General features: G+C 53.4%; 1 protein-coding gene across 1 annotated transcript in view; it reads left to right on the forward strand.

Moving 5' to 3' along the window:
• The first annotated feature begins 1891 nt into the window (after nucleotides 1-1891).
• The window catches only part of TRIM71 (tripartite motif containing 71), a 42037-nt gene continuing 23217 nt past the window's right edge, over nucleotides 1892-20711 (forward strand). The window contains exon 1 of the mRNA XM_040965386.1: nucleotides 1892-2833. Coding sequence (XP_040821320.1) covers nucleotides 1955-2833 — 879 coding nt within the window. The 5' untranslated portion in view covers nucleotides 1892-1954. The remainder of the gene's footprint in view (nucleotides 2834-20711) is intronic.

Raw genomic sequence — 20711 nt, forward strand, 5'->3', positions numbered from 1 at the left:
GAGAAAACAAACAAACAAAAAAAGATTAGGGGGGAGGGGGCCTAGACGTCAGCAGCCGTGGAGAGCAGACTGCGTGGAGCCAGGAATTGAAAATGAAAAAAAAATTTTTTTTAAAATTTACGCAAAAAGCCACCCGGGGCTCCTCGCGCCCGGGGTTTCGGAAGTCGCCCCACGGCTGCCCGAGGGTCGTCCATCTCTCCAGCGGCCTGCGGCGGCGGGGAGGAGGCCGCGGCGAGGAGGGGAGGGAGCACACAAAAGCGGGCCTTGCCGAGAGGGCTAATGTTTCCTGTTTGCCTGGAACCCCTCCCCCAGCCCCCCTCTCCGGACTCGGGCGGAAGTGAGTTTGCTCCTTCGGAGATTAAAAGGATTCCGAATTCCGATCAGTCCCCAATAACCGGCGTCCTGCGAGGAGGAGGAAGAGGCGGCAAAGCGGAGAAAGAGGGGGACGCGCGCGCGCCGGCGCACACTCCACGGCAGCCCTAATTAGGGGTGTGGGAGAAGAGTTGTGCAAAAAGCCCCCCAGGACAGCACGGGTGGAGGGGCCGGAGCCACCCGTGTCCCACTCGGGCGACTCGTCGCGGAGCGAAGGATGACGCAGAAGAGAGCCGGAGGCTTGGGCCACGCGGCTCCAGGACTCTCCGCGCGGGACCGTTGCGGGTTCCACTGATTTTTTTTTTCCCCAGCGCGCCAGGGAGAAGGCTAGGTCCCCGAGGCTCGGGATCGGAGGGGGGACCGCGGCGAGGACGAAATGGCCCGATGACAAAGGAAATGTGATCCCTCTTCGCTGCCAAGGTTTCAGAGAGGACGGACGCGAGGAGGAGGAGGAGGACGACGACGACGAGGAGGAGGGGCGCGGGGCGCGCGCGGAGCTCGGATAGCATTGCACGACGGCCCGCGCGGAGCGGGCAGCGGGTACATCTAATATCTTCCTGCCGATGAATAATTCAGGGCGGCCCGCGGGGACCTGCGGCCCCGCGCTCTAGGAGCGGCTGAAGCCGAGAGGAAGGAGCGCGCGGGCGCGCGCGCAGGAGGCGCCCCGGTCCGGCGAGGCGGAGCGGGGGCGGAGGGGCCACGGAGCCACGCGGGACCCCGGGCAGCGTGTGCGGGTTGAACTCGGGCGGCCGCGGCCCGTTTCGGCGGGGCGCGCAGGAGCTTCGGAGCGCGTGGGCCGCGCGTGCGTAGTGCGCGCGTGCGGCGGGGCCCCCACGAGCTGCAGCTGCGGGCTGGGGCCGCCCGCCCTGGCAGGGGAGGCCGCGCCGGGCCGTGCCCGAGCCCCGGGCCACCCACGAGCCCCTGGCCACTGCGTCATGCGGCGGGGCGGCCGGCGTCGCGCGGGGGGACGCCGGCTCGGAGAGGTGCTGTTGCTCCCGCTTTTATTAGTTGGGGGCGCCTTCCCAAGAAGAGATTGACTCCGTTGAAGAAGGAAAAAAAAAAAAAGCACACCACCACCACCACCAAATCAAAACTCATCAGGCCAAATTTCTGCTTTCGCCCGGACTGGGATTGCACACTACGTATTCTGCCTTTTTTTTTTTTTTTTTGGTGGGGGGGCAAGGGAAAGGGGGAACCTTGTCTAGGCCGGCGCAAGGCGAAGCCCCGGCTGCTCCAGGGAGCCCTCTGACCCCCCGTGTCCCTAGCTCGCCGTTTGCGTGCTTGTTGGGGCTTGTTCCGGCTTTCCCGCTTCGGAAGGCACGCGGCCCCCGCGACCTCCGGCAGGAATCCGCGTCGCCGCTGGGCAGTGGCATTTAATGCCCGCGGGGTTGGGAGCAGCAGCAGCAGCAGCAGCCGCGCGCGGGCCGCGCCTCTCTGGTGCCGACACCCAGGTCGCAGGCCTAATCGATGCGTTTTTCTGAGTGAGTCGGCGGCTCCCCCACCCACCTCGTCCGCTTTCGCCTCCTCCTCTACCTCCTCCTCTTCCTCTCTGGTCTCCTCCCTCCTCCGGGACGGGTTTCAAATGGCCTCGTTCGCCGAGACCGACTTCCAGATCTGCTTGCTGTGCAAGGAGATGTGCGGTTCGCCCGCACCTCTCTCCTCCAACTCGTCTGCCTCCTCTTCGTCCTCACAGACGTCCACGTCGTCCGCAGGCGGCGGGGGCCCCGGAGCCGCGGCGCGCCGTCTGCACGTCCTGCCCTGCCTGCACGCCTTCTGCCGCCCCTGCCTCGAGACGCACCGGCTGCCGGCCGCGGCCAGTAGCGCTCCGGGAGAGCCGCTGAAGCTGTTGTGTCCAGTGTGCGACCAGAAGGTCGTGCTGGCCGAGGCGGCAGGCATGGACTCGCTGCCTTCGTCCGCCTTCCTCCTCAGCAACCTGCTGGACGCCGTGGTGGCCACCGCCGACGAACCGCAGCCCAAGAACGGGCGCGCCGGTGCCCCCGCGGGCGCAGGAGGCCACAGCAACCACCGGCACCACCCGCATCCGCGCGCGCCCGCCTCCGCGCCTCCGCTCCCGCCGCCGTCGGCACCGGTGCTACCATCACAGCAAAGCGCCCCTTCCCGCTCCGCTGCTCCGGGCGGCCCGACTGCGTCCCAGTCGGCGCTGCTGCTGCGCCGCCCTCACGGCTGCAGCTCCTGCGACGAGGGCAACGCGGCCTCCTCGCGGTGCCTGGACTGCCAGGAACACCTGTGCGACAACTGCGTCCGCGCGCACCAGCGCGTGCGGCTCACCAAGGACCACTTCATCGAGCGCGGCCCGCCGGGGCCCGCCGCCGCCGCTGCAGCCGCCGCCGCCGCCGCGGCGCAACAGCTCGGGCTCGCGCCGCCCTTCCCCAGCGCTCCCTTCTCCATCCTCTCGGTGTTCCCCGAGCGCCTCGGCTTCTGCCAGCACCACGAGGACGAGGTGAGTTCGCTGGGTGGCTACGAGGGGGGCGGGGGACGCCGGCCCAGGGCCGTGTGTGTTGGGGTGTGTGTCCACCGGGTATCCGTGTGTGCGTTCGTGCCGGGGACTCCCCTCCGCGCGTGAGGGGACCCCGGGAGCGTTATCTTTTCCCTTCACCCCTCTTTGCGTGGCAGTTGTTGCTAACCCTAGTATGTTCGTGACCTGGAAGAGTATGGAAGACTCTTAGGGTGCTAAAGCGTGGGGGTGTCCCCGACTTTTTTCCATATTGCACTTTTTTTTTTTTTTCTCCCTGTGAGGGCCAAATGTGGCAATCGTTGTCTCTAGTTAAGGCACGATCTGGAAGAGGTATGAGTTTGTGTCTCCTGTGCAGGAAACTGAGCCCCCCGGTGCATGTTCTGTTTCATTTGTTTAAAGAGAAAAAAAAAACCTTGCAAATTGTTGCTGCGAAGGAGGGCGCGAGCCTGGCCGCCGAGGTTTTTGCATGTGTGGGTAGGATGTATGTACCAGGTTAGTAGACCTGGTTTTCGCGTGCGCCGGTAGAGAGGACAAGGACAATTTTTTTCCTTTTTTCTTTTTGGTCTTAGTCTGGACTGCGGGGCAGCCCAGCCGTCGAACCGCTCCCCCCACCCCCCGCCCCCCCGGTGGCGAGGAGAAGGGGGACCCTGTGTGCGGTCCTTTGCTCCGCCACTGTTTCCAGTGCTGTAGAAACAGTGTATTCTGGCCCCTGAGCTTGTCTACTTGGAATTAACAGTTGGGCCTCTTGGGCGCCAGCAGTCTCACCCCAAGCTGCCAGCCAAGTGGGGGTGAGCTTGCCCAGTGCCCGCCCCCAGCTGCGTCAACCCCCCCCCCCCCCGCTTGGATCCCCCCCATCTTGGGGCTTGGGGCAAACCTTGGCTGCTTTACACACGGTGTGCCCGACTCTTCCTCCTCCTCTAGCTTGTTACTGAAAGAGCGGGGCACCAAAGTGTTGGGGAGCAGATTCTGCTGCGGTTGGGTAATTTGTGCCATCAATATGTAGACTGGATGTGTGGGAGCCCTGGAAGAGCTGAGTCTCCTGCTGAGCACCTCCTCACCTGTTACTTGCAGCGGGCATCGGAGCAGTTGCCTGGTGGCCTTAAACCCACTTCTCCGATGGGAAAAAAAGTTGAAATTTAATCTAGCTGGAGTGGAAAAAGGTCCCTTCTCCATATTGTCCTTCGTTTCCTAGGCTTAGAATGCAGTTGGCAGTTTTTCCCTGATTCTTTCTGTACCTTTAGAAAAATGAACGGTTAAGCTCTAAATACGGATCCAAACCTTAGGAATGAAAAAATGGAGCCAGTTTCCTTGCTGATTAGGATCCAGTGTATGGGGAGAGGGGTGGGATGGAGTGGGGCAAGAGGAGAGAGAAGACCCCCAGGGTGCAAGAGAATGTGATTCTCTAGGGAAGGGCACTGAATTTCTCTATGAGTTATAGTCATGCTCCAAGTTAAAGCTACACCCTTCCTAATATTTGGGCGGTGGATGTGGATGCGTGGGGTTGAGTCAGAATTCATTTTTGCAGTGACAAAGGCACTCGGACCCCATGGAAGAGCGAGCAGTTGCCCTTCCTTGCTGGCTACCCTCTGATCTGTGTAAAGCCGGGCTGGAGCTGTTTTGGCAAGCACAGTCGTCTTATTAAACGAAATTAGCTTTAGCGTGAAAAGTTTGCTCCGTTTTAGCAAACTTTTACCTCCTTCACTCATACTGTGTTTAAAGATGACAGATGGCCACCACTTGGTAGAGAAGGTGGTATTTTGCTCCCACACACTATCCAGAGTCTTCCTCTGCTTGGACAGCCACTTCTACAGCCTTCCTTGCCAGGGTACTGCCTGGCTCAGCCATTTTGGAGCCCCCCTCCCCTCCTTTCCACTGGCCCAGCAGCCCGTGGTTAGTTTGTGGCCCCTGAGCACCTGTGCTTCCAGTGTTAAAATCCGCTTGTGGCAACAGCTCTATGGGGTGATTTGGGAGCGCCCTTTTCTTTCTGGGAGCTTCTGGGACAATCTGACACTGACAAGGTAGAGGCAGGACCCACTGGTGTGGAAGCAGCCCTCCTGACTCCCACCTCCGCACCAGCCGGGGCTGTGTAGGGTCAGCCTGCCGACTCAGCCTCCAAGGAGGAACTTGTATTTTGCAGTGTGATGACATTTGCTTATTGCCATTCTCTAGTCCCCAACTTCAGTAGGCTGTGCCTAGGGAGTGGATCTGGCTCTGCAACCACAGGCTGGGTGCCCTGGCAGGGCTGTTGGGAGAGTAGGGATTTGGAAGCTGCTCGATCTGTGGGGTCAGCTCTGGTTGACTCTCTGGGTTGGCCAAGGAGCACCCGCCTTCAGCTTTGTGTTAGGGATAGTGTGTTCGCCTTGAGCTGGCTGCTCACAGGTGCCCTTCAATGTTTCTTTTCTGTTGGGTGGGAGTGGAAGGCTCTTTGCTGCTTTGGGGCAACTCTGTGAGGGTGAGTGTTGGGTCTGAACTGAGCTTTTATGACTCCTGGACCCAGAGGTCCCCAAGAAATGCTGTGTTGCTGGTGACCAGGAGCCATTGGTGTGATGTTGCTGTCATCTAGAGCCAGAGGGAAAAACAATATTGTCATGCAGGCAGGGCTGGGTGCCCAGGGCTTTTTCTGAGTCTGGGATGCAAAATGAGGTGCATAAGTTGTTGGCCTGATTTGCATGCAATCCTGGCATGGTGTATTCTAGGACAGCAAAGGTGGGTTCTAGAGTTCCAGCCCTGGATGACCTTACGGGACCCGACTGGCCTCAGATCCGTTACTGCGAGCATCGTGGGTTGTTGTGTAAATGTTGGGTTGCTGTGTGAATGCGCTGTTGTCTGGGAGGGGACTGTACCAGCATCCGGGACTGGTGCCCAGTGCGATGCCTGTCGCATTCCCAGAGTAAACCTCTCAGTGGCACCTGTATTTTAGGTGACGTGCCTATTACATATAAAGGAGAGCCCAGCTCAGATGCTGTTTTTATAATACAAACTGATTTTTCACCTTGCTAGTTTATTAGGGTGGTGGTTTCTATCCCCCAACCCCAAGAGTAAAGTGCAAATATTCTTGTTAAGCGAAAGACCAAAGTTCCTAACCAGTTTTAATAAAGCCTGTGACAAACTCAGAATGTCTTCCGAAAGATGGTGTTAATTCCAACTGGGGTGTTGGGAAAAGGGAGCCAGCGAAGTATGCATTTAGTATTGCCGTAACTCATATTCTGCATTCCGGCACCTCACCTGTTTCAATCAGAGAACCAAATGCTGCCTGTCTCGGAAAAAATGAAGAAGTTGCTGGCTGGCTATCAAGAAAGTCTGGGCTAGCAGGTAGATAGATGGAATTCCTTGGTATTTTGTTCCCATAAGAAAGTGCTGAATAAGAAATAAGAGAATCACTTGTCAAGGCTGCGTTAAGTCCTTAGGTTGTGGGGAGCTGAGCAGTTTCATGGAGATGCAAGGGAGTAGATTTTTACCATCCTGGGTCATGGGTGTGGTTGGCAGGCAGCCTGTTCCTGTGGGGTTACCTTGGCAGGCAGGCATAACCGTGCCATGAACTCGGCTCTTGCTAACTGTGGCAGTCTGCCCTGCGCCTGGAGCGGGAGCGTTCTGCACCAGGAGTTTTAACATTTCCTTTTTTAAGTAAAATGACACTGGCTTCATGATTTCAGGGACAAGCTTATTTGCCTGGCTTTTATTTCCAATTCTAGGAATATGTCATTTGGAAAACAGCAAAGCCATTGTAGAAAGAAAGGAGGCACGTGGCTTCCAGACCTGCAGTTCTTGCTTTGACAGCACGGCAGGCGTTCCTTCTCCTGGATATATTTTGAAAGTTAAATACAGCTCCTACTTGGGTTAGAGGGAATCTTGAAAGATGAGTAAGACTGTCCCTTTTCCCACCCCAGTTTTTTTTTTTTTCATACTTTTGATATTTATAAATCCTTGTTGGATGTCAGGAGCCGGCTTTCCCACAAAAGTTGTGAGCCCGGCTGTGTGTTTAGGATTTTTTTTGGGGGGTCCTTTTGGTTTATGGAAAACCTGCCATGTGTGCAGATAAAGAAATGGATGCTTTGAAAGCTGTAATGGAGGGGGTGAGATAACGGATTTTACAGAGGAAAGACCTTCGTCCACTGCTTCACTCCTCAAGTGGTCACCGTGGCCAGAGCTGAGCTGATCCAGAGCCGGGAGCGTGTTTTTGGGGTCTGCACGCGGCTGTGGGGTCTGGAGGCTTTGGGCCATCCTAGCTAGATGGGAAACTGAGCAGCCAGGACACAAACCAGTGCCCAGATGATGTCCTGGTGGTTGCAAGGTGAAGATTTAGCTCTAAGCCATCATGCTGAGCCCAAATGTCATGTTCTTGAAGTGGCTGGCCAGGGTAAATAAGAAGTGTTCATATATTTATTTGAGAAGTTCCCGTTTATTTCATAATCCTGGAACTCTCCGGTTGAATGCGCTCTGGGGGCTGAAAGTGGTACAGGTGGCTGGCTGGCCACCTCCGACTGGTTCTCCGCACAAGGTGGGGTTAATTTAAGCAGCACCCGATGCGTCTCACAGCAGTTCCCCAAGCCCTCCTGCCCCCCAGAACATGAGCTCAAGGTTCAGCTGTCTGATGCCGTGTTTTCATCTTTCCCCACCTCTCCTGTTGGAAAATGGCAAGGGGGGGGGGCCGAGATTCATTGTCCCAAGCCATCAAGCTGGCCTCTGGTGCTTAGCCCTCCAATGGAACATCCAGGCTTTGTCCATCCCTTGGAACGGAGAGAGGAGGGGAAGCTGGTGTGACCTCTTGCTTGGGAATTCAGGATTATTCCTTCCTTGGCTTTTGTACCAGTGCAGTTGACTGAGTGCATGGACTAGACTTATCATATTGCTAGGCTGCGGGGAGGGTCCTGAGGCCAGCGGCTCACCACCTTGTTTTGCCAGGTGCCCGTGGCTTTTCTCAGAAGCTCCCATTTGCTCCCTAGCATTGTAGGTGTGGCTCTCACAGAGACGGAGGATACACACCAGCACAGCACCCTCTTTCATCTCCCACCCAGACCTGAGAGAGGACTTGGATGCGTCCACTTTTGGGGCTCAGGTTGGCCTGCTGCTTTATTTTGTCAACCTTAATGTAGATTTTCTGCTAACCGCAGATACAGTTACAAACCTTCCCAAGGAGTCCTTTTAGAAATCAATATAAAATGATCTCTATTCAATTATCAGTTGGTGTACAAAAGTAATAGCTATAATTTGTTCAGAACCATTAGAGATATAAATCACTCAAAGTTAATTTTCTGTGTAGAAGTGTATGCAAGTAGTAATCTCCTCCCCAAAGATTTATTTGTTGGTTTGCTTTTTTAAATGCTTGCTCAACCTGCCTGCCTGCCCATGAAACAACAGCAAGCACCTAACGATAACATGCTGGATGTGAAACAGATGGTGAATTTTTTTTTTGGGGGGGACATTATTTCTTTTTATTGGAAGGTACATTCACAGAGAGAAAGATATTTCATTCGCTTGTTTATTCCTCAAATGGCTGCAACAGCTAGGGTGGAGCTGATCTGAAGCCAGGAGCATTCCTCCAGGTCCCCCATGCGGATGCAGGGGTCCAAGGCCTTGGACCATCGTCTGCTTCCTTCCCAGGCCACAAGCAGGGAGTTGGGTAGGAGATGGAGCGGCCGAGACTTGAACAGGTGCCTACATGGGATGCAGGCGTTTGAGCTGGAGGATTTGCCAAGCGAGCCAATGTGTTGTCCCCAGGAGCTGCCTCTTGATCCGCGAAACTTATCTTGGTGTGCTTTGATGGAACATCTTCTTCTGGCCACGTCAGTGGCCGGGCAGTGTATGCTGAGAGTGTCAGTGGCTTGTGTAGGCTGCATGCTCTTTGCTCAGAGCTGTGAGGGCTACAGCCTCCGTGTGAACACAGGAACCTGAACAGGCAGCTGGGAGGGGCTTAGTGGCATGTTCTGGAATGTGTGCCCTGCACTTTCTTTTCTTTCTTCTTCTTTTTTTAAATAAAGATTTTTTTTTTAAAGATTTATTTATTATTTTTTCATTGGAAAGGCGGATATACAGAGAGGAAGATCTTCCGTCCGATGATTCACTCCCCAAGTGAGCGCAACGGCCGATGCTATGCCGATCCGAAGCCAGGAGACTCCTCCGGGTCTCCCATGCGGGTGCAGGTTCCCAAAGCTTTGGGCCGTCCTCGACTGCTTTCCCGGGCCACAGGCAGGGAGCTGGATGGGAAGCGGGGCTGCTGGGATTAGAACCGGCACCCATATGGGATCCCGGGCGTGCAAGGCGAGGACCTTAACCACTGCGCCACCGCGCCGGGCCCTAAATAAAGATTTACTTGTTCTTGTTGGAAAGGGAGATAATATTTACAGAGAAGAAGGAGATACAGAAAGAAAGATTTTTTCCATCTGCTGGTTCACTCCCCAAATGATTGTAATGGCTGGAGCTGAGCAGATCCAAAACAAGGTGTCAGGAGCTTCTTCTGGGTCTTCCTTGTGGATGCAGGGTCCCAAAGTTTTAGACCGTCCTTTGCTGCTTTCCCAGGCCTCGAGCAGGGAGCTGGTTGGGAAGTGGAACAACAGGGGCATGAACTGGCACCCATATGGGATCCTGGCACTTGTAAGGTGGAGGATTAGCCAGTTGAGCTATTGTTCTGGCTCATATTTGTTTATTTTTAAAAAGATTTATTTATCTTTTAAAGATTAATTGTGTTTTTATTGGAAAATCATATATGCAGAGAGAAGGAGAGACAGAAAGATCTTCTGTCTGCTGGTTCACTCCCCAAGTGGCTGCAACAGCTGGATCTGAGCCATTTTGAAGCCAGGAGCCCAGAGCCTCTTCCAGGTCTCCCATGTGGGTGCAGGGTCCCAAGACGTTGGGCTGTCCTCCACGGCTTTCCCAGGCCACAAGCAGGGAGCTGCGTGGGAAGCTGGGCTGCCAGGACATAAACTGGTGCCCATATGGGATCCCGATAAATGCAAGGCAAGGATGCTAGCCACTGGGCTACTGCACCGTGCCCACATTTATTTATTTCTGTTGGAAAGGTAGGTTTACAGAGAGAAGTAGAGACTGAGAGAAAGCTGAGACTGTAAAGAAAGCTGAGACTGAGAAAGTAGAGACTTGAGGAAGCTGGATGGGAAGTGAAACAGCTGGGATTCAAAGTGGGATCCATATGGCATCCCAGCACTGCAGGTGGCTGTTTTCCATGCCACAGAGCCTGCTGCAAGAGCATTCTTTTAAACATATTTCCTTTACTCAGTTGAAAGCCAGTGGTGGGGTGCTGGGGGGTAACCCCATGTCACTCGGTAAGGGCTAGGGCTGGGCCAGGCCACATTTCTCAGAAGACTGGCAGGGACCCAGGACTCCGGCCGCCTCCCCAGGTGCACTCCAGCAGCAGGCTGGCTTGAGGAGCCCCAGGCAGGAATCCAGTCCAAGCATTCTGATGTGGGATGTATGTGGCCATCTCAAGCACTCAGCCAAACACACACCTTCCCACAATGATGTTTCTAGGACTAGTCCATTTGGTTCCAAAGCATATGAAACAAGTTCCCAAAACCCACAGGACATTTCAAGACAGACACATGTCAACCACAGAGGGTTAGCTAACACTCAGAGGAAGTGGCCGGGCACACTCTCCAGAAGGAACCACCAAGGCCACGGCTCTACCCACAGTTCTCCCTCCCAGCTCCTTTCCCTGCTCAGGCTCCAGCGTCCACAGTCCACGCGGGGGCTCCCAGCACTCACGGCTCTGAGCCCGGAGCATGCAGCCTGCACAAAGCCCTTGACATACTCGGCATACACTGACACGGCCAGAACAAGATGTTCCACCGAGGCGCTTCCAGATAAGGTTTTCAATCAAGAGCTGCCTCCTGGGGCTAGTTCATTGGCTCACCTGGAAAATCCTCCAGCTGCGGGCACCTACATCCCGTGTAGGTGCAGGTTCGCATCCCAGCTGTTCTACTTCCCACCCAGCTGCCTGCTTGTAGCCTGGGAAAGAAGTGGAAGATGGCCCTAAGCTGTGGACCCCTCCATGCTCCTGGAAGATCCAGAAGCTCTTGGCTCCTGGCCTTGGATCGGCTTAGCTCCAGCGTTTGCTAGCACTCGCACTCGGGGAGTGAACCAACAGATGCAAGATCTTTCTCTTTCCCTTTTCTCTATAGATCTGTCTTTTTAATAAGAATAGATAAATCCTTTAGCTTTTCTCTTCATGACAAATCCCTCTTGCTTCTCCACAATCTGTTTCCAGGAGTACAATTTCATTACTGTGGGTGGGATTTTGGCATCAGGCTTTTATGGACTGTCTTTGGTACACCAGTGCAGGACACAAGAGTGAATGCCTGGTTCAAATCCAGCTTCAAATCCAGCTTGCTGCTAAGGAGCACCCAGCAGGTGGTGGTTCGAATACCCAGGGTACCATCCCCACCGCCCCCCATGGGAGACCCAGATGGAATCCTGGCTTTTTCCTGGCCCAGCCCCACCTGCTGCAGGCATTTGAGAGGTGAGCCGGCCATTGGCGGAAGATATCTGTAATAAGATTTATTGCTTTTATTGGAAAGGCAGAATACAGAAAGGAGATACAGATAGAAAGATCTAAATGGGAAATGGGGCAGCTGGGATTAGAACCTGCTCCCGTGTGTGCAAGGTGAGAACTTTGGTCAGTAGGCTGCCATGCTGGGCCCAGATATCTGTTTTGCAAATAAAACAGTTTGTCCCCAAAAATATTTTAAAACTTTCATTTTTTCTAAAAGGTTTATTTTTATTTTTATTGGAAAGGCAGATATACAGAGAGGAAGATCTTCCGTCCGATGATTCACTCCCCAAGTGAGCGCAACGGGCCGATACTATGCCGATCAAAAACCAGGAGCCTCTTCCGGGTCTCCCACGCGGGTGCAGGGTCCCAAAGCTTTGGGCTGTCCTTGACTGCTTTCCCGGGCCACAGGCAGGGAGTTGGATGGGAAGCGGGGCTGCTGGGATTAGAACCGGCACCCATATGGGATCCCGGGCGTGCAAGGCGAGGACATTAACCATTGTGTCACTGCACCGGGCCCTAAAACTTTCATTTAAAAAAAAATTAATTTAATTTTATTGGAAAATCAGATATATAGAAAGGCAGAGAGGAAGATCTTTCATCCACTGGGTTTACTCCCCAAGTAGCCACAATGGCTGGAGCTGAGCCGATCTGGAGCCAGGAGTCTGGTCTCCCATGCGGGTGCAGGGTCCCAAGGCCGTCCTTGACTGCTTTCCCAGGCCACAGGCAGGGAGCTGGATGGGAAGTGGAGACTCTGGGACATGAACTGGTACCCATATGAGATCCTGGCACATGAGATCCTTCAGCCCCTAGTCTACTGTGCCAGGTCCCCAAAAATATTTTTTAAATTTCATTCATAGGAGCCAGTGGTGCAGCCCAACAGCACCAGTTCAAGACCTGGCTGCCTTACCTTCGATCCAACTCCCTGTCTGGGAAACCAATAAAGGATGATTCAAGTCTTTTCGGCCCCTGCATCCACGTGGGAGACCTGGAACAAACTTCTTGGTTCCCTGCATCATCAGACCTGTCCAGCTCTGGCCACTGCAGCCCTAACTCTGCCTTTCAAATGCAGTGAAATGAATCTGTTAAAAACAAAATAAACAAGCACTATGGTTCAGCGGGTAAATGCCTTGCACGAGCCAGGATCCCATATGGGCACAGGTTTGTTCTACTTCCCCATCCAGCTCTTGTGGCCTGGGAAAGCAGCAGAGGATGGCCCAATTGTCGAATCACTCCCCTTGGGAAAGCTGGGCCCCCAAACACTTGATTTACCAACTGCTGTCTTCTAGAATGCATTAGCAGGAAGCTGGATTGAAAGTGCAAGCAGTTAGCCTAAACTGCACCTGGTGGCCCTCCGCTAAGAGATTCAGGTACCCCAGTGGCAGCCTTTCGAAACTTTGTATCACAACACCCACTCCCTGAGGCGATTCTTTCCTTGAGGACCAAGAAGTAGGCAGGTTGGGGATGATTTGGCCAACGCTGACTGCACATGTGTGGTGCAGGTGGCATCCAAAGCGGAACTTCAGCCAGAAAGGCCTGAGAGCACCATGGCAGCTGCTGGGTTCCCAGTGAGAGGAGAGCAGCCAGGAGTGGTGAGCTGCCTGGGCAGGGTCCTGTAAATAAATGCACAGACATTGGGTTGCTGAGATTCTCATGCCTGATATTGCATTTACTGCCCGAGTTTTTGTATTTTTAATTTTGACTTGCCTGATGTTAGTAAAGACTGAAGCCAGGAGCAGGGAGCTACACCTAGGTCTCCCCTGTGGGTGGCTAGGCCCCAGGCACTTGGACCATCTTCTGCCTTCCCCAGGTGTAACAGCAGGGAGCTGAATCAGAAGCAGAGCAGCCAGCACTTGAACTGGCCCTCCACTAGGGGGTGCTAGCACTGCAGCAGGCAGTTAGTTCTCTGCCACAGCACTAGCCATTGGCTACTTGTATTTTATTACATTTTTTTCTTTAAAATTTATGTTTATTGCATTTTAAAAGAAGATTTATTTTATTGAAAAGTCAGATTTACAGAGAAGGAGAGACAGAAGGAAAGCTCCTCCACCTACTTGTTTATTCCCTAAGTGGCTGCAATGGTGGAACTAAGCCAGTCTGAAGCCAGGAGCCAGGAGCTTCTTCCAAGTCTTCCACACGGGTGCAGGGTGCAGGGTCCCAATGCTTTGGGCCGTCCTTGACTGCCCAAGCAGGCCACAAGCAGGGAGTTGGATGGGAAATGGAGCAGCTGGGGCATGGTTCCCCATATGAGGAACCATAACCTATATGGGGTTCCTGATGCATGCAAGGCGAGGACTTTATCCACTGGGCTTCTGCACTGGGCCCTGTTTATTGTATTTGAAAGACAACGAGAGGTGGATTTTTAAAATCTTTTGGTGTGCTTTGTAAGTAAACCTAGTGTAGCTGGGCCTGTGAGCAGACCAAAGCCAGGGACTAGAAACTCAGCCTAGGTCTCCCCTTGGGCATTACCTGCCGCCTCCCAGGCTGTGCGATAGCAGGAAGCTGAGACCTGAACCCAGGGCCCTCCAGTAGAGGATGCAGACAGCACCGTGCCAAGCACCTGTCCCTCAGATGAGATGAAAAGTGGTGGGATTTCGCTAGAAGCAGGCTGGTGGAGTGCTTCCCCTCACCCCCCCACCCCCCGCTGAACCTGTGCTGCATGGCGTGGAGTTTCCCAGTGTGCCTTGGTTGTAATGCTAAGCATGAGATGCACTTTCTTTGATCATGATTCATTTATTTGGGAAGTCAGAGCAATGGAGAAAGGGTGAGGTAGAGAGAGGAGAGAGATATTCCACCTGCTGGTTCACCCCCACCCTCCAATGGCAGCAACTGCTAGGACTAGGCCAGGCTGTAGCCAGGTGCCCCTTCCAGGCCTCCCACATGAATGGCTGGCACCCAAACACTTTGGCTCACCCCAGTTGCTTTCCCAGGTGTCAGAGCAGGGAACTGGATCTAAAACCCAGTATCTAGGTCTCTGATGAGCTGACGCACGGTGCTAGCATCCCAAACTGCAGTTTTACTGCACCCCTCCCCCCTTAAAGATTTATTTTATTTATTTGAAAGGCAGAGTTACAGAGAGAAAGGTCTTCACTCACTGGTTCACTCCCTAAATGACTGTGGCTACCCTGGGTGAGATCTAAGCCAGGAGCCCAAGAGCTTCTTCTGGATCTCCCAGGTGGTGCTGGGACCCAAGGACTTGAGCCATCCACCACTGCCCTCCCAGGCCACAAGCAGGGAGCTGGATCAGAAACGGAGCAGCCCGGACATGAACCTGTGCCCTATGGGATGCCAGTGCTGCAGGCAGAGATTTAACCTTCTGTGCCCCAGCCCCCTCATCTCTTCGTAGGGGATGTTTATTTTCTAGCTTTAGAACTAGCTGTGGTGGAAGTAATATTCCCACAACCTGAAATGGCCAGATGCATTCAGCACCTTCCATTGTATGTTTCTGCGTAACCCACGTTTATGTGTGGCGAACAGCGTCCTGGTTAGAAGCGGCAGCGAAGCAGGGATATTGCTGGCTGCAGGGATGCTGCCCGCTGCACAGCGGGCTTAGGGACACGATTCTGACATCTGTATCTGATAAGTGTCAAACAGCTTCTAGAATTAGCTGCTATTTCCTGCTAGGAGAGGATCTTGCCATGCCTTCATATATGTTTTAAATATTTACTTACTCAAAGGTCAAACTATATTATTCAGAAAGAGTACAGTCTCCCGTCCCCTCGTTCACTCCCCCAGCGTGACCAGAAAGGCCTGAAGCCACCAGGAGCCTAGAACTCCATTTGGGTGTGTCTCCTACACGGGTGACAGGATCCCAAGCACATGGGCCATCACCTGCTTTTTGCAGGTGCAGTGGCAGGGAGCACAGCGGGGGAGACACTTTTGTAAAATGTATCATCACAAAGAAACCCCATGCTATTACTTTTGCTATCAAGTTTCAGCTTTTAAAGTGGAGAAAGGGGGGCTGTGTAGCAGGTGAAACTGCTCTACTTCTGGTCCAGCTGCTGCTCAAGGCCTGGGCCAGGCGACAGAAGGTGGCCCCAGTGCTTGGGTCTCTGCCACCGTTTTGGAGACCCAGGAGAAGCTCCTGGCTCTTTATATTTTTTAGGAAGACTTATTATATTGCCAAGGCAGATTTACAGAAGGAAAGAGAGAAAGATCTTGTTTGGTTCACTCCCCAAATGGCCACAAAGGCTGGAGCTGGGCTTACCTGAAGCTGGGACTCAGGAGCTGGCCCTGGCTGTTGCCATTGAGTGACCAGTGGGGAGTTTATCAAATCGATTTTTTTTTTTTAGCAAGTAAACAAGAACACATCAGAAATAGAGATGACGTGGTGGTGTGGAGCAGGCCCTGCTTGTCGTTCCAGGGGGGCACCTGTTCCAGTCCTTGTTGCTGCCCCTGCGGGATGCTAGCAACACAGGTGATAGTGTAACCTGCTAGGAAATTATATATATATATATATATATTATTTGTAAACATGTCACACATTACATTTTACACATCATTGTGTTATATAAGTAATATGTTATATAAAATAACTATAAATATATCACGGTATTATATAATTACGTCATGGTATATTATAAATATGTTACAAATTATATGGATACCATTAATTTATTTTGATTGGAAAGGCAGAGTTACAGAGGGAAGCAGAGCCCCATCATCTGCTGCCCTGCCCTGCCCTGTCTCCTGGGTTCTCCCTCCACGTCTGGCTCCTTTACCCCTTCCAGGAGGGAGCTGCCCTCCTCTTGTTCCAGCTGCGGGTTGGGGTTGGAGGATTCCCAGGGGGGCACATTTGAAATGGTAATAGGCCCCTGCCCCAGGTGGAGGAGAGCCGGCCTCCCACTGGCCATACTTCCTCCCACCTCCTGCCCTCCACCTGTTGTTGCATTTCCACTAAGACCCGGAGGGGGGACTGAGCCTTTCTTATGTTTATTGGCCATTTGGGTTTCCTCTCACAGAATCCTTTGGTTGGGTTCCTTGGCCACATTTCTGGGATTTGAAGAAAAATCCTTTGCTTTTAAGGTAGAAGGAATGTCATCACTTAAACCTGGTCCGCACCTTGCACTTTGGCGCAGTTGGCAGTGCCAACTTTTTACTTCTTCTGTACATTTTTTTTAATTTATTTTATTTTTATTGGAAAGTCAGATTTACAGAGAGAAGGAGATACAGAGAGGAAGATCTTCCATCCATTGATTCGCTCCCCAAGCAGTTGTAACGGCTAGAGCTGTGCCAATCCAGAGCCTTCTGGGTCTCCCACCTGGGTGCAGGGTCCCAAGGCTTTGATGGGAAGTGGGGCTGGGAGACCAGAACTGGTGCCCATATGGGATCCTGGCGTGTACAAGGCAAGGACCCTAGTCACTAGGCTACTGCAGCAGACCTGCTTCTTCTGTATCTTACGCCTTGAGTCCTTGGTGTATACCAGGAGGTGGAATCTGCTTTGGTATGGAACAAATGGTGAGCCTCCTGGTCTGACTGTTCGTGGATGGTCTGATCTGATTCTTGGTGCCTCCGATTTCAGGGAAGACATCCTGAGTGTGGATGGGCATTGAGAGCAGGTGTAGTGAGCAGTCAGTCAGGTTGGCCATCATTTCTGGATGCTCGGATCCGTCATACTGCTTCTGTTATAAATCCCTGGCACCTGCAAGCCCGAAGCTCTGCTATTTCAGCTGACCCCTTCCGCTGCAGGGCTATGCCTGCAGAGTTCTTCACCCTGCAGATTTCATTTTCCTTGAGCCTTTAAACTACAAAAGAGATGAGCAGGAGAATGCTAGATACTGCAGTGTGGGGGCGGGGAAGGGAGGTTAGCTTGCCAAATCTACCCGCAGGTGGAACTGTATCTTTGGTGTTACTTTCTGTCTTTAGACCATGTCATGTGTACTATTGTCTAAAGTTACATTGTATACCTATAGTTCTGTGATTTGTATTTTTTTTTTACTTGTTTCTTTGAAAGTTAACAGAGAAAGGTGAGACACAGAGAGATGCTAGAGCCACTGATTGGCTAAGACTGGACCAGGCAGAACCCAGGAGCCAGGAGCTTTTTCTGGATCTCCCATGTGGAGGGGGCTGAAGTACTTTGGTCCATTTTCTGTTGGGTTCCCAGAAGCATTAGCAGAGAGCTGAATTAGAAGTGGAGCAGGTCGAACGCCCAAATGGCACGCCTATGTCACAGGCAGAGGGTTAATGGGCTCTGCCACAACACCAGCCCGTAGTTTATATTCTTATAGGTAATAATTGGACACATCCTTGCTCTCTGAACAGTGTATTCAGCTGTATTCTGTAGGTGTCTATTGAGGTGTAGTTAGGTACAACATTTTATTCACACAGGCATAATAACGCGAGGAAGTAAGCAAGCGCACATGAGTGAGGCAGCCCATCCACACCACCCCGGCACTGGGTACACCTTTGCTCCGGAGCTGCCCAAGGATGTACAGAAAGCAGAGCCTGTGTGGGGGTGTTTGGGGCCCCAGCCTCTGGTGTCCTGGCTTACTGCTCAGTTAACCCTTCACCCCTGAGGCACTGGGGGAGGGGGCACCCAGATCCTTTCCCATTAAGCATTTGCTGTCCTGGGAGGGTCACCACGCAGATGATCAGGACACATTGTTTTCCAACGAGCAGATGCCTGCTGGGAGACACATTCCTCCCGGATTGCCTGGAAGGGGTGGAAGGGAATTCCATTCCTGTAGCAGCACACTGTCCCCCAAGCGTCTCTCCCAGGTCTCTCTGTTGGAGGAAACAAAGGATGGCCCAGCTTGCCTTCCGAGGAACCCCTCCCCCCAGGCTCCTGCTCATGCCCATGCAGGGTTGTGTTTGTTTTTGATTGGCTTCCTGAGAACACAGCACCTAGCATCCAGCCACTCATGTCCTGGTAGCAAGAAGCCAGCTTCTGGGAGGGGAAGGGTGCCGAGAGGGGTGACGCTTGGGCAGTTCAAGCTTTTCAGACATGGCAGGTTGGGTGGGTTTAAGCAGAGGCAGTGGTGGGTTTGAGCCTCTGAGCAGCGTGCCTGGAGGCCGATTCCTTGGGTAAGTACCAGTTTACTCATCACAAGGGGGAAGGGGGTGTCTCCTCCTTCAATTGCAGACCCCTGGCTGTTCCTGTTTGTGCAAAGTTAGGTAGGAAGTCTGGTTGGCTGAGCTTGGTGGTAGGGGAGGGACGCCTGATCACTTTGTGTCAGTGGGTTTTTCCACTTTCCCTGTGACAACTGGATCTCCCGTGGCCCAGTGCTGTGGTACAGCGGGTTAAGCGTCTATGTGGGATGCCAGCTCAGATCCTGGCTGCTGATCCCAGCTCCCCACTGAACACGCCTGGGAAAGCCACCGAAGCTGGCCCAAGTGTTTGGACCACTGCGCCCACAAAGCAGACCAGCCGAGGGCGGTTACCTGGGGGAGTGAGCCAGTGGATAGAGGACCCTTCCTTTGTGCAGCTGCTTTTCAGGTAAATAATCTTGTAAGAAAAAAAAAAAAAAGAAACAAACCAAGTCTAGTGGGTATTTAGGAGCTTGTTGGGCTGGGGGCGTCGGGCCCTGAGAACTGGTTTCCAAAGGTGAAAGCAAATTTGGAGAGGCATCCCCTCACCCCTAGTGCAGTAATGAGTAAACTGGAACCCTGCTGCCTGAGGGACTGCGTTAACCACGAGAGCTATATCTTGTGCTAAGCAAATGTTCAACCAGTGTTTACAGAGTGAATTCAAACCAGCTCCGGGCAGCTGTTGGGTCCACTCTGCCCTCCAAGCCAAGGGTAGCCTGCAGTTGCCTTGAGTCGGTTGTCAAACATCTTCATGTCTTCCACTTACCTCTGTTTCAAACTTTCTGTCTGTTGTATTCGTGAAACAGAATGCCCATCTGGCTAGAACTACCCCTTGCTTCTGGCCAGAACTCCACCCCCCCACCCCCGGTTTTTTTCTCCCCAGGGACAAGATGGGGGAGAACTCTGGGTGGAACCTCCCTGGAAAATTATCTCCTGCAGTGATGCAGGGGCTGTGGCTTAAAACCAAACCTCCAAAGCCCACCAGCCCCTTACCTTCTCTGCTTTGAAGGACAGTAAAATGTTTGCACTGCTTACAGTAAAAGCCAGTCCACAGCCTGGCTACAAAGAAGACCCTCGAGATAAAGTTAATGATTACATCCAAAGGGCTTTGCCGGTTTCCTATGGAGATTGCTCCCTCCTGGACTTTGTTCTCGCGCCCCAGCGCTGCCCCCACCCTAGGCCTGTGCCCTGTGTTCCTAAGGACCCCCCCTTTCAATGGCAGAGTCCCTCTTGGCAGCTTTTCCGGGTCATGAGAGGGAGTGGGCTTCTGGTGGGGGGGCAGATCTGTTTGGATACCACCCCCCACCCTTTGCTTAGGGGCAGCAGGAATTCCTCGCTCCCTGGGCTCTTTGTTCCCCCTGAAGGGCGGGAATGGCTGCCTCCTGGCCTCCTGGAATGTTGATCCGCTCGGCCAGGGTAGCCGGCACCCGCTGTTATGGGGCTCGCCTCGCCCTGGGCTGGGGCTGCCCGCTCCACTGCCCCCTCACCCCCCCCCCCGGACTGGACCCAGAGGGCCATTGGCAGGCCCCTCTTGGGGGAAGCTGCTGTTGGCAGCTAAGTGCTGTGTCACCACCGTGTGGCCTGAAGAGGTTCCTCTGGCTGGCTGAGCAAAGTTTACCATTTCTCAGCTCAGACCCCACACCGGAATTCAATCTGGAAGCCCTGGGTGGTCATCACCCGCCCCCCAACACATTTGCATTTTTGCATAGATGGTTTCTGTGCTAGAGGTTGTGTCCTTTGGGATGTAGGGGCATTCTGCTTGATCGCCACAACTCCTGCCAGGTGTGCCACAACTCCTGCCAGATGCGCAGATCAGAGCTGTTGGGAGGGGGCACAGCCCCTTCACACCCCCGTCCTAGCCTTTGCAGGTACCTTCGTCATGGTGTAGAAGGGACCGTCTGACCTGTCCTTGCGGGTCCCTACAAGGAGAGGAAATCTTGACCAAGGGGTCAGGTTGCCCAAATGCAGGCGTAGGCAGAGTTGACCACCATCCCTGGGTGTTCTGGTGTCCCCGCAGACCAGTGCTGCAATAATGAGACCATTTCCACCTCCGCCATTCCATTCCTCTCCACAGTGAAGCAAAGAATAGTTTCTTTTTTAAAAAGCTTTATTTAGACAGAGCTCTTCCATCTGCTGGTTTGCTCCCCAAATGGCTGTCAGAACCTAGTGTGGTGTCCCACGTGGGTGGCAAGGTCCCATCTTCCACTGTTTTGCCCTGTGTGTGTTAGGGGAGCTCGCGTGGGAGCAGAGCAGCCCACTAGTGCTCTGCTAAAGGATGCCAATGTTGCTAGCTAGGGGTGGCCACAGAGCAGCAGTGTTTGGTCTAGCCAAGTGTGA

Source organism: Ochotona curzoniae, unplaced genomic scaffold (genome assembly GCF_017591425.1).
Source record: "Ochotona curzoniae isolate NIBS_2020 unplaced genomic scaffold, NIBS_Ocur_1.0 contig_1302, whole genome shotgun sequence".
In the NCBI taxonomy this organism is placed as follows: Eukaryota; Metazoa; Chordata; class Mammalia; order Lagomorpha; family Ochotonidae; genus Ochotona; species Ochotona curzoniae.